The sequence below is a fragment of the Chrysemys picta genome, chromosome 4, assembly GCF_011386835.1.
Source record: "Chrysemys picta bellii isolate R12L10 chromosome 4, ASM1138683v2, whole genome shotgun sequence".
Classification (NCBI taxonomy): domain Eukaryota; kingdom Metazoa; phylum Chordata; order Testudines; family Emydidae; genus Chrysemys; species Chrysemys picta.
In genome coordinates this window covers 114,519,331-114,531,968 of record NC_088794.1, presented here as the reverse complement: position 1 = coordinate 114,531,968, position 12,638 = coordinate 114,519,331, and the positions used below count along the sequence as shown (strand labels likewise).

General features: G+C 47.1%; 2 protein-coding genes across 6 annotated transcripts in view; one reads left to right on the top strand and one right to left on the bottom strand.

The window, feature by feature from the left end:
- Window positions 1-4,097, bottom strand: part of LRRC74A (leucine rich repeat containing 74A) — a 37,708-nt gene extending 33,611 nt beyond the window's left edge. The window contains exon 1 of the mRNA XM_008164907.4: window positions 1,282-4,097. Coding sequence (XP_008163129.2) covers window positions 1,282-1,432 — 151 coding nt within the window. The 5' untranslated portion in view covers window positions 1,433-4,097. The remainder of the gene's footprint in view (window positions 1-1,281) is intronic.
- The window catches only part of ANGEL1 (angel homolog 1), a 137,304-nt gene that overhangs the window by 53,231 nt on the left and 71,435 nt on the right, over window positions 1-12,638 (top strand). The window contains exon 1 of one of the 5 annotated variants that reach the window (XM_008164912.4): window positions 10,828-11,183. The exons of 1 other annotated variant lie outside the window; for it this stretch is intronic. In XM_008164912.4, coding sequence (XP_008163134.3) covers window positions 10,973-11,183 — 211 coding nt within the window. In that variant the 5' untranslated portion in view covers window positions 10,828-10,972. Of the gene's footprint in view, window positions 1-10,827; window positions 11,184-11,217; window positions 11,368-12,638 lie in introns of those variants that run through there. 3 more of the 5 variants (XM_065595575.1, XM_042858546.2, XM_065595576.1) reach the window with 3 other exon arrangements.

Genomic DNA, 12,638 nt, shown 5'->3' with positions numbered 1-12,638 from the left:
CCCCCAGAAGAGTCAAGCTAGTAAGAATCTCTGTGCATTTCTCCCTTTTGCCCAGGGCTGGCCTTGCAATTTGATGGAAGGAGAGATTAGGATCACGTGAGAAGTTCTCTCCCCCTCAACTGTGATGATGGGGTAGACTGGGACAGCCCAAGAGTCGCCAGGCTTGCAGGGAGCCAAGAAGCCACTTGTGCTTTTTGTGCTCATGAGACTCTCACTCCGCATGTTTTCAGATTCATTAATCAAATTCAACCTTTCAGTCAACAGGCCACGCTAGATTCATGGGCTGGGTTTTTTGTGGCTGGCCTATGTCTAATTTTGCCTTGTTGAGCTAAGCTGACGGCAAATGGAATTCCACAGGATAAGAATAAGATCTCTGCTCTTAAGGACATCTGTTTCTGGGACAACTTATCCTGAACCCACTCCTTCTATGTTTGACTGTCAGAAACATGCTTTGGTTTCTAATGTCTAACTCCAGAAACCTGGAATGTGACTAAATCATTCCAGGTCTAAACAAGCACTTCTGACATGAGGCAAGGAAGCCTTATTTTATTTATCATAAGTGAAGCCTATGGCAGATGGTGCCAGAGGACACTGGTCAACCCGCAGCACATTGGCTTACAAATGGCAGAAAGAAACTGTGCGTTCTCATCATCTTGGCCACTGGAAGTTGCTGACACAGCTGCAGTAGAACAGACCAGGACAGCTGATGGCTGCATTTCCGTAAAAACCCGTCATTTGGACTTTCTTCATCAAACCTAGTATTTAGAGGTTGTATTCTCCGTATTGCTATATTTATGCAATGGTTTAACCTCAGCACAAACTCCACTCTAGTTAAAGTACTTTTGCCAGTTATATTTGAGGACTCTCCCAAACATCTTCTTTTCTTAGATTCTTTTGGGTTTTAATTTTCTTTCTTTCTCCTTTCAATTTATAGTACATTAACAAAGTGCCGATCCTAGGCTCCAGACACCTTTGCCATATATAAAAATGTGAGCAGAGTTTGATTAACAAGCCATTTACTAGCTACAGGGCTAAACCCACTAGCTAGAGAATGATACTAAATATAAGAGGGGCTCCACCAGCATGATCTAGAGACAGAGCCCTTGGTGAGAAGTCCACCCTTTTCCTACCCATACTGCTGGAAAATGGGAAGGGTGCTGGGATTCCTAATAAGGCAGTGTCCTTGGTCCCCTGCTCAGGGACTCCACTTCTTGTTAAAAAGGTGCTGCACTGACTGTGAAGGAAAGGGTTTAGTTGGAAGTGTGGCCAGCAAATGCTCACCTTCAATCTCTAGGTCTGTGTCAGAGCTATCTGCTCTCATCTTTTCCTCTGCTGGGCTGTTGGATTGGTCAGCAAGAAACAGGGATTCCACAGACAGGCTGCCCTCAGACATCTCCTCATTCTGGTCTGGAATGAAACTGATCTGCTTCATTCTGTGAATGCAAACTTAAAGCATACGCAACACCCCACAAGACACTGCAGAGAGAACCTTTTTCTCCCTTCACTGAATCCCAGGGCCCCCTTAAAAATGTTTCAGGTACTTTCTTCCCCAGCCCCAAATCTATGTGCATCCCTTCACTGCACTATACTTACTTGGAAGCTGTCACTGGTGTATGGATGTTCTCACTTGAGCAGTTGGAGGCGCCTGGACTCCCAATGGACTCCCATCTTTTAGAGCAAACTCTCCAATAAGCCAGAAGCCCAACTTTATGAAGGGCTATTTGTTCTCTCACACTAGTCGTTTACTGGTTCTGGTGACCTGCTTCTTCCCTCTCCCTGATTTCTGAAACCACCAGTCACTGGCAATCAGATCCTCCCACCCCCTGTCTCCCAGACCTTCTGTTAACCCTCAAGCCAAAACTATGGCAGTTACTTTAAACTTTTCCTTCCCGGGTGGCTTTCTCTCAGCCTGCATGCTGCCTTTGCTATCAGTCTGAGAGGGCTTTGTTGTGTACTTCAAGTGAGGCAGAGGAGAAATGGTTTGAATGACACTGTACACCAGGATTGAGCTGTCACTCAGGAGCAAGACTTGTAATCAGATCCCAGTGGATGTGATACAGCCTCTCTCACCCCCAATTCATAATTTATTTTACAATTAGGGCAAAAGAGAGATTGAAAAACTACCCTATGGGGGGGAATAAAATGATACAAGAGCCCAGAAGAGTAATGTCACCACACCCAATCCTGGCTGACAAGTGGAGGGAAAAGTAGTATATTTATCTTTCTCTTTTTTCACTGTTACTCCTTTGCTGCCTTTTCCTCTGACTTCTTACTTTCCTTTACTGACTGGTTATTGACCTGTAATTTTGTCCCCTTCTCATTCAATATTAAAGCTTGACATGGAATCCACAGTTTAGCTGTCCAGCCACAGATGTATGTAAGAGGATGACTGCCAGCTGGGGCAGGTGACCGCATCTCACTCCCTCCACTCAGTTAGCCTCCAGTCCCGACCTTCCCACCTAAGACCCAAGCACTTTCGCCAGACTTTGCTTGTTCCTCGTTAGAGGAGTGGGGCTTAGGACAGAGCACGGGGAGAAAGATGCTCTGCTTCATATGGAAGGCGGAGACCACCTTCGGGAGGAACGCCGGGTGTGGGCAGAGCTGGACTTTATCCCTATGGAAAACCGTATAGGGGGGTTCCGAGGTTAAGGCCCTGAGTTCCGAGACACGTCGGGCTGACGTGATTGCCACAAGGAAGGCCACCTTCCATGAGAGATGCGACCAGGAACATGTGGCATGGGGCTCGAAGGGGGGCCCCGTGAGATGGGACAAGACCAGGTTGAGGTCCCATTGCGGCAAGGAGGGCCTAGCATACAGGAATGAACGGTCAAGGCCCTTCAGGAAATGAGAGGTCATTGAGTAGGAGAAGACCGAGTGCCCCTGCACCGGCGGGTGAAAGGCCGATATGGCCACAAGGTGCACTTTAACTGAGGCAGGTGCCAGACCCTGGGCCCTAAGGGATAAAAGGTAGTCCAGGACAAACTGGAGAGGTGCAGAGGAGGGGGAGACTCCACGCTCACTCGCCCACCTGGCGAACCTGGACCACTTTGCCACGTACGTCTGACGCGTGGACGGCTTTCTGCTTTCCAGGAGGACTCGCTTTACCTGCTCTGAACACCTGTTCTCCTCCTCATTCAGCCATGGAGCAGCCACGCTGCCAGGTGGAGCGCGGCCAGATTGGGATGGAGGAGGCACCCCCCGTCCTGGGAGAGGAGGTCCGGGCGGAGTGGCAGTGCCCTCAGGGGGGCCGCCATGTGCTGGCCAGCCCACGCCGGGACTATGAGAATGACTCTTGCCTTGTCCGCTTTCACCTTCTGAAGGACCATGGAGATGAGGGGGAATGGGGGAAAGGCATAAAGGAGCTGGCCCGACCAGCTCAGGAGGAACGCGTCGGAGATTGCACCTTCCCCCACCCCTCCCCTGGAGCAGAACTGGGGGCAACGCTGGTTCTGGCAGGTTGCAAACAGGTCGATCTGGGGAGCTCCCCACTCTCAGAAGAGCTGGTGAGCGACCTCCGAGTGGAGGGACCACTCATACTGGGGGGAGAAGACCCTGCTGAGGCGGTCCGCTTGCGTATTGCGGACACCCGGAAGGTGAGCCGCCCTCAGGGAGATATCGTGGGCTATACAGAACTCCCATAGGGTCAGGGCTTCCCGGCAGAGGGCTAGGGAGTGGGTCCCGCCCTCAGGGAGATATCGTGGGCTATACAGAACTCCCATAGGGTCAGGGCTTCCCGGCAGAGGGCTAGGGAGTGGGTCCCGCCTTGCCTGTTGATATAGTACATGGCGGCGGTGTTGTCCTTGAGGAGGACCCTGACCACCCTGCTGCGGAGGTGCATGAGGAAAGCCACGCATGCCAATCGTATCGCCACTAAGGTTGAGAAAAAAGGGCTGCAGCAGAGCTGGAGCACAAAGTTCCGACTACCTTCACTGGCAGCAAGAAGGAACTGAGGGTGGAGGGAGCCCGTGGCTCCCCTTATAGCGCGATACACAGGCGCCACCCTAGGGGTCGCCGGGGTGCTCCCCCAGTACGGGTACTGCTAAGGGAAAAATTTCCAGCACCGGTGCACGTGGCGAGCATGCACACCTACTGTGGAATACACAGGAGCAATCACTCAAAGAAGAATTACATTTGTCTTAGCTTGGCCATAAAGCAGCAGTAAAAATGAATTAGTTACTAAAACTTCATTTGCTATTTCAGGCCCTACCAGTAGGGATACAAAAAATAACTCTAGAGGCAATTCAAACAAAAATTATTAACTTTTTGTGGGACAGTAAACTCCTAACTTTAAATGAGACAACTCTTTATAGAGCAGATCTGCAAGGGGGATTGGTAGTACCAAATTTACTAAAATATTGGGCGGCTCAGTTAAAATCACTATCAGCCTAGTACACTGGATGGAACTCAAACAGGATTTTAAATATAAATATAGTGCATTGATTTTTGTACTCCAAAAATTTAGACATACACAACAGGGAAACAATATATAACATCACTTTGGATATGGAATCTGACACAGATAAGTAGTAGCCTCTTCCCCTCCCTGCTTACACCCTTCCAGAATTTTAACCAGAGTTATCAAATTCAATGTATACTGTATGTCAGGGAAAAGTGGCTGGGTATTCTGTAATGATAAAACTATGTAAATTAATATGATCAAAGAACTGATGAGGAATATTAATATAACAATTGGATTTATTGCAACTAGAGCATTATATCAAAGCCCATGTAAGATGCTCATATCTCAGAAGAGGATAGAAAATGTTTTCACCCCTCAGCTCATAGAGAGCCGAGAAGTGATACTAATTACAGGAAAGGCCATCTTAGAGGGCCAGATCTCTGTATGGTACGATGAATTGTTACTGATGGACCTGGAAAGCAAGACTACCTTTATGGGAAAAGATCTAAAAATGGATATAACTTTGTAACAATGGAAAAATATCCTGAGAAAGGTCAAAACTTCATCTATTTGTGTAACCATTAAGGACAATTATTGCAAAATACTTTATCAATGATATCTCACTCCATTTAAGCTAAAGGAAATATATAAAAAAGGAAGTCATAAATGCTGGAGAGGATTTGGAGGAATATGGACTGTTCTGCATGTTATGGTGGGAATGTCTTGATATAATAGTATTTTGAACACAAAAACAGCAAATAAAATTTTCAAAATAATTTAAGTTAGGCTACCCACAGAACCGATAGTGATTTTATTATGTTACAGTCCAAAGGAGACTATTGATTTGGGGAAGGACCCTTTGATCCTTGGGTGCATAAACACCAGAATCTCGAGTAGGAGTAGAGAGGTTATTTTACACCTATATTTAGCTCTGGTGCCAGCACTGCTGGAATATTGAGTCCTGTTTTGGTGTCCATACTTCAAGAAACATGTTGATGAATTGGAGAGGGTTCAAAGAAGAGCCCAAGAATGATTAAAGGATTGGAAAACATGCCATATAGTGATAAACTCCAACAACTCAATCTATTTAGCTTAACAAAGAGAAGGCTAAGGAGTGCCTTGGTCACAGTCTGCAAGTACCTACCTGGAGAACAAATATTTAATAACGGTCTCTTTAATCTAGCAGACAAACAAGATCCAATGGCTGGAAATTGAAACCAGACAAATTCAGACTGGAAATAAGGTGTAAGTTTTTAACAGTGAGGGTAATTACACACTGGAACAATTTACCAAGGGTTGTGGTAAATTCTCTGTCACTGGCAATTTTTAAAGCAAGATTGACTGTTTTTCTAAAAGATCTGCTTTAGTTCAAACAGGAATTATTTTGGGAATTTCTATGGCCTGTGTAAGGAGGTCAGATTAGATTATCACAGTGGACCTTTCCGGCCTTAGAATCTGTGCATCTATGAATAACACAATTACTACTAGCACCAGATGCATGATCGTTCACTTTTAGAAAAGTACAGATCCCCCACCATTAGTGGTATAGGAAATAAAGTATGTAAAATACTTCCAATGGAAAAAAATGACAGCCAGCCTTACAGCAGGATCGAGTCGATTTTAAAATATATATATTACTGTTTTTTGAATTTGAACAAAATAAATACATAGATAATTATAAGATGTTGACCAAACACAAAGGGAATTTTTAAAGGTCACAAATACCGTTTATGAGTAAGATTTGTTTAACATCTGTATGGAAAGTTTATGTGTGTTAGTATGAATGCTTGGCACTTCCGTAACTATTTAATCGTGGTTTATAGTAACAATGGCTCAATTACTTGTACATTTTAAATAAAGAAAATTTTACAATAATTAAGTTATAAAGCCAAAACTTCATTATACTATGGCCAAAAATCATCCAAGTGTGAGTCTTACTGAAGAAATTAAATATGAGCAACTATACTCCGCTAGGAATTTGGGTCATAATACTACAAAGGGATACAGACCTTAATGCTTCAGAGTATAAGCATGATGGCCAACAGGAGGGTCAGTAAAGTATTTTATCCCCCTATCCCTGCCATGTCACATTCAGTGACAGCCACTGCATAACTAGAGCCTAACCCTGCAAGGTACTGAGCACCCTACATAAGAACATAAGTTATTGACGTCAATGGTAGTTGAGGGTGCTCAGTATCTCCTAAGACCTAGCTCTTCCCGAGACCTATTCTAGAGTGTTTTATTTTCCTCTGAAAGATCAGACCTTGACCACAGCTGTTAGCAAGATCCCAGACTAGATAGACCATTGTTTGCTCCAATATGGCAGCTCCTATGTTTTTACCTAAGTGTACACGCACTATACATCCCGGTTTACTTCAGCAGGCTCCAGATTTTTACCAATGGCTGCCTAATTGCTCAGTTTGGGTGGGAAGTGGGAGTCTTACATGTATATGGAGCCCTCTTATAGCAGTGGTAACACATGTGGGGGTTCTGGTGGTTTTCCTTAGATTATTTTAAAAACAATGTATTAACTAAAAATCCCACCTTCATCCTCCTCAGAGTCAGAAAACTCATGCTCCATGGTGGCGTGTCCTTGTCACCACACTGAGAATGCTGCTTGTTACTTTGCTTTTTCTCCTCTGCGAATTAGTAGTTTACAGTCATCTCTGACACCCTCACACAAAACCCCTGTCACAGCCACCCGACTCTAATTATCAATCACAGAACCTCCAGGAGCAAGGGTGTCATCTATACAATTTGTAATCTTGATTTATACTGTTTCTGAACAGGAAGGTCACATTTCCCAGTCACTGGGGCTGCCAGGGTCGTGTGGGAAGTTTTTGCAAGGCCCCTCTTTCATTTCTTCTCAAGCATTCCATGACCTCATCTATACATTATGACTCAAGATAGATGAAACTTACAACGGGATATCCTGCAGTCATATTACATCAGTCTTTGAGTGCATCAGATCCCACTAAATAGGATCAGAACCGGTCAGCATTTGAGTAAGTGTTTCAGAAAGTGGTGCTAATAAGCTGGTAAGGGGTGCTCACCCCTCAGAGTCACTAATGAATCAATGTCCCAGCCTGGTACATTTTCAGATGAGAAATTCAGTCATGACCATTTGTAGTCTTTAAAGAACTCTCAGCACTTTTTGCAAAAGTTGGTTTATTAGTCCCCATGTCCTGAACAGATTCCAACTTGAGTAATTGCATCTTGCCTACTGTATATAGATGTGCTCTGTAAAGATATAAACACGTAAAAGTGCCCCAAACCCAGGTATTTATTATTTATCCAAGCAATCTTAACTGATGCCAAAGTTGAGGCTCCATTGAATTGTCAAAGGAATTGGATCAGTGCTTTTTATTTATTTATTTACAGTGTTAAGGGACCACTCAAAAGGTTGACAAAAATCATTTTCTTAACAAAGGAGGCTTTTTTGATAAAGGTGGAGGAGAACTATACTCAGTACATTTAGGGGCAGTCTTCCACTACAGGAGGTAGCCCAATAAAGATAGTTTCTCATAGAGGTTTCACAATGTATATAGCACACACAGATTGCTAAGTGCTATATAGATATAAAGAAAAAGTCCCTGCCCCAAAGAATTGGCTATCTTAGACACTTTGGTAGTTTTGTTTACCCATATTTTACATAAATCTCTCAACCATTCCAGTTGTCAGAGTTCAAACAGGGTTATACTTTGGTGCAGAAGAGTAAAATGTTGCGTAAGCCAATGGAAGTTTTGACCTTGAAATGTAGGCCCATTGTATGTTTTGTTGTTTGTGAATATTTTTTCTAGTGCAGGCATTACAATTTTGGTAGCTCAGACATTTGTTTGCTTGTGGTACTAATTAATATTCCTTGTGACACTAGTTAACAGTCCTCACATGTTTCACTGTGATTGTCCCAATGTTGGTTGGTTCTTGGATACTATAACTCTTCTCTCAAAAATCGACTTTGTTTTAAAAATGCCCAAGTAATTATCATTTGCTGTTTCAATAGCCTGCTGCCTCTGGGCTATTAGTAACATCACCTTCCATATCTGTAGCTGAACAAAGAGGAACAGTCCAGTAGTTAGGACGCTAGTCTAAGACTTATGAGACCTTAGTTCAGTTACCTGCTCTGTCACAGATTTCCTGTATGACCTTAGACAAGTCACTTTGTCTGTGCCTCACTGGTAAAATAGGGATAATAGTAATGTCTCTTCCTCACAGCAGTGTTGTGATAAATACAGTAAAGACTGTGAGGTGTTGAGATGGTAATGGGGGCCATATAAGTACCTTAGGTAAATTAATGGATGGTTAATTTTGCTCTGTGGTTTTGAAACAAAATTATTTTGAAAATACTCTACAGATCACCAATCATTTTGTCTTATGAACCATCTTGCAGCCGTCAGTGCAGGTCCTGTTAACATGTCAGCAATATCCATTTTGGCTAGAGGTTTCAGAGTTGTTTCTGATGGAGATATGATTAATGTGCTCATCAGCAGGTGATGGGTTTGGTTTTAAGGGATGTTTGGAGATACAGTCAGCAGATTTAGTCTTTCCAGTTCTGTGTATTACTACTTGTGTATAAGACATCAAGAGTATACTTGGAGTAAGAGGGCATATTGGTACTCAATTTTATCTGACAGTTTGGTTTCAGATTTTTAACATGGTCATAATGATGAATGTAGTAAAATGTTCAAACTCTTCTCTTTCCAGATGAAACTATCTGGTTTCAATATGTGACAGGCTTCAACTTTCATGGGCTACAATGTGATCATGACTAGCTGGGTCTGTTTGATTCTATATAGCTCTGAGTTTAGAGGGCTTCAGTCAGTCTTCTATTAAAGAAAGGGTTGAAGGACAACATGCTCATATGTTCATCAAGGCTACATATGATGACATCACCTGCTTCAGACTGTGCTTTTGTCCACACAGATTTTGTATAATGTTTTATAAGATCCTGAAGAGAAGAAATTATACTTGCAAAGTTAGGAAGGCAGCATGATCAATAACTATTCATGCCAAAAATGACTTGATATCTGCAATTGTTCAGTAAGACTATTTGCTTTCTTGTTTTGACTTTCAAAGGATATGAGATGACTCTTGTTTGAAAATACATGTCCAAAGACTTCTAAGTAGATTTTAAAAAAATTGATCTTGACCCTGTTTGATATGGGGGCATTCTAGGATTTTCTTTAGTGCATCATCATGATCTTGATGTCTTGTTCTGCACACACCTTACAGGATGGATTAGATGCAGCAGATATTACAATTTTTGGGGGGAGGGATAGCTCAGTGGTTTGAGTATTGGCCTGCTAAACCCAGGGTTGTGAGTTCAATCCTTGAGGGGGCCACTTAGGGATCTGGGGCAAAAATAGTGAAGGCAGGGGGCTAGACTCAATGACCTTTCAAGGTCCCCTCCAGTTCTAGGAGATAGGATATCTCCATTAATTTAATTTTGTAATGCATTGGCCAATTTGAGTAAAAAAGGTGGATAGGTATGTGAATTCAGGGCCCATTTGGAATTGATGGAATTCTTGTTTAGGCCTAGTTTTGATAAACATCCAGCACTATTAAGGCAATGTACAATACAGCCCAGATGAGTGTAATATATGCTGCTCCTGACTGATTTCCTCCATGGGACACCACACACAGCTCTGAGCAGGTATAATTAGGGTTACCATACGTCCGGGTTTTCCCAGACATGGCCTCTTTTTTGGTCCACCGATCTCTGTCCAGGCAGATTTTTCAAATAAGAGGAAATGTCCGGGATTTTTCCTTGTGGTTTGGATGTTGTCACTCAGAAAGAGCCATCTCCATGCCCCGATTGGTCCCTCCTCTGCATACTCAGCTGCCAGATCCTGGCCTGCCAAATAAGCAGAGCCACCAAGCACCTCTCCACCGGGCTAACTGCCCTGACGTGGGGCCTCAGAGCCCAGCTAGAAGGGGTGATGGGGCCAGAGTGACAGGGAGGGGGATAGGCCTGCAAGTAAGTGACTGAAGGCTAGGGTGGCCAGATGTCCCTATTTTATAGGGACAATCCCGATTTTTGGGTCTTTTTCTTATATAGGCTCCTCTTACCCCCCACCCCCGTCCCTATTTTTCACATTTGCTGTCTGGTCACCCTACTGAAGGCTGGTGCTGTATCCCAGGCCTGCGCCAATCGCCCTACCATTGTGATAAGGAGCACGACACTGCCCACCACCTTGAAAGTGCAGCCACAGGCACCCCCCAGATACCCTCCCTGTACACACAGATCCCCTCCAGTGCCACCAAAATGCCCCTCCCAGTACACACACCCCCCCACACACACCCCAACTGTACCCTCCCCTCCCGCTGGTGCAGCGTCCTCTGTTTAGGAACTTGAGTGGTAACCCTAGGTGTGAGATGGGCAGATACCCAAACGGGATCACACACAGCACAGCTTCACAACGCAGACTCATACACACAGGATGGGGACGCGGGGCCTGCGGGGCTGAGAGAGGAGGCGGCCAGGAGCTCCTGGGGAAGTTTACAAGCCTCATCCCCCCAGCTCTGCTCCCCGCCGCGCTCGGTCTCTGGGACCCTTCTCCCTCCAGCCCCAGGATGGGCGGGCTGAGTCCATGCGGGGGGCGCGAGGCAGCGCTGTGCCAAGGCCAGGCCGGGCCGCCGGCGGCTCCCAATAAAGTTGTTGTTGAGGCGGAGCCGGGCTGGCGCGTGGGCAGAGGCTGGGAGAGGATCGGGCTGGGCGGCATGATCTGCACCGTGCTCTGCTACCTGCTGCTGCCCGCGGCGCGGCTCCTCCGCGTCCTCCGAGGTAACAGCCCCCCTCCCCCTGTCCCTCCCACGGCCCGTGCGGCGCCGCCCCGGCCCTGGCGTGCGGACTGTGGCAGGCTACTGCCTGCGCCCAGGGGTGCAATTCGCAGCACGGGTCCTGCGGACACTCCTGCAGCCCGCCCTGACCGGCGGGACGTGGAGCAATTAGATCACCTCGGGCCGAGGTGACAGCCCCCCAGGGCGATCCCCCTCAGCTCCTGGCCCTCAGGTGACAGGGCTCCCCTACCCCCCCTGAGGTGACCCCCCCTCAGCTCCTGGCCCTCAGGTGACAGGACTCCCCTACCCCCCTGGGGTGACCCCTCTCGGGCCTGGAGTGGCAGGCCTCCTCTACGCCCCTGGGGGTGACCCCCCCTCAGCTCCTGGGCCTCAGGTGACAGGGCTCCCCTACCCCCCTGGGGTGACCCCTCTCGGGCCTGGAGTGGCAGGCCTCCTCTACGCCCCTGGGGGTGACCCACCCTCAGCTCCTGGGCCTCAGGTGACAGGGCTCCCCTACCCCCCTGGGGTGACCCCTCTCAGGCCTGGAGTGACAGGCCTCCTCTATGCCCCTGGGGGTGAGCCCCCCCCTCAGCTCCTGGGCCTCAGGTGACAGGCCTCCCTTACCCCCCCTGAGGTGACCCCCCCTCAGGTCTCGGGCCTGGGGTGACAGGCCTCCCCTACCCCCCCGGCGGCTCACCCACCTCAGCTCCTGGGCCTCAGGTGACAGGCCTCCCCTACCCCCCGGCGGCTCACCCACCTCAGCTCCTGGGCCTCAGGTGACAGGCCTCCCCTACTCCCCTGGAGGGACCCCCCCTCAGGTCTCGGGCCTGGGGTGATAGGCCTCCCCCGGGGCTCACCCACCTCAGCTCCTGGGATGACAGGCCTCCTCTCTCCCTGGGGTGAAATGCCTTCTCAAGGGACACCCAGCTCTCACCAATGTTTCCAAGAGAGACCGGCTCTCCCAGGCCCTCTTGGGTACCTCCCCCAGCTCTCACCGAGGAACTCTGGGTAGACCGAGGAACCCTGAGGAGACCAACTTCCCCCAGGCCATTTTGGATAGCCCCAGGCCTGATTGTTATTGTTTATATAGGCCTTGCAACAGTGCTAAAATTATGGGGGGAGGGGAAGTAGGGGGGCCCTGAATGTCAGGTATATCTTGCTTTAATTTAAACAGTAGTGAGACTAAAGGGGGGCATTAAATAGAAGTGAGGTAGGCCCTAAAACTGGTAAGGGGCCCACTTCCCAGCCCTCCCTCCAGTCCCTCTGTAATTTAAGAGCTGCTTAGCAGTGATCTAAGTGCTTTCACATCAGAAGACAAGGTCCCTGCCCTGAGGAGCTTGGGCTCTAGGCAGATGGAGGCAGGGCTGAGAGGCATCTGAAGCTGTGCTCTAGAACTGGCTGAACAGTTACTCAATTTCTCTCTCTCTCTCTGTTCGTTTTAAAGGAGTCAAGATTCTCA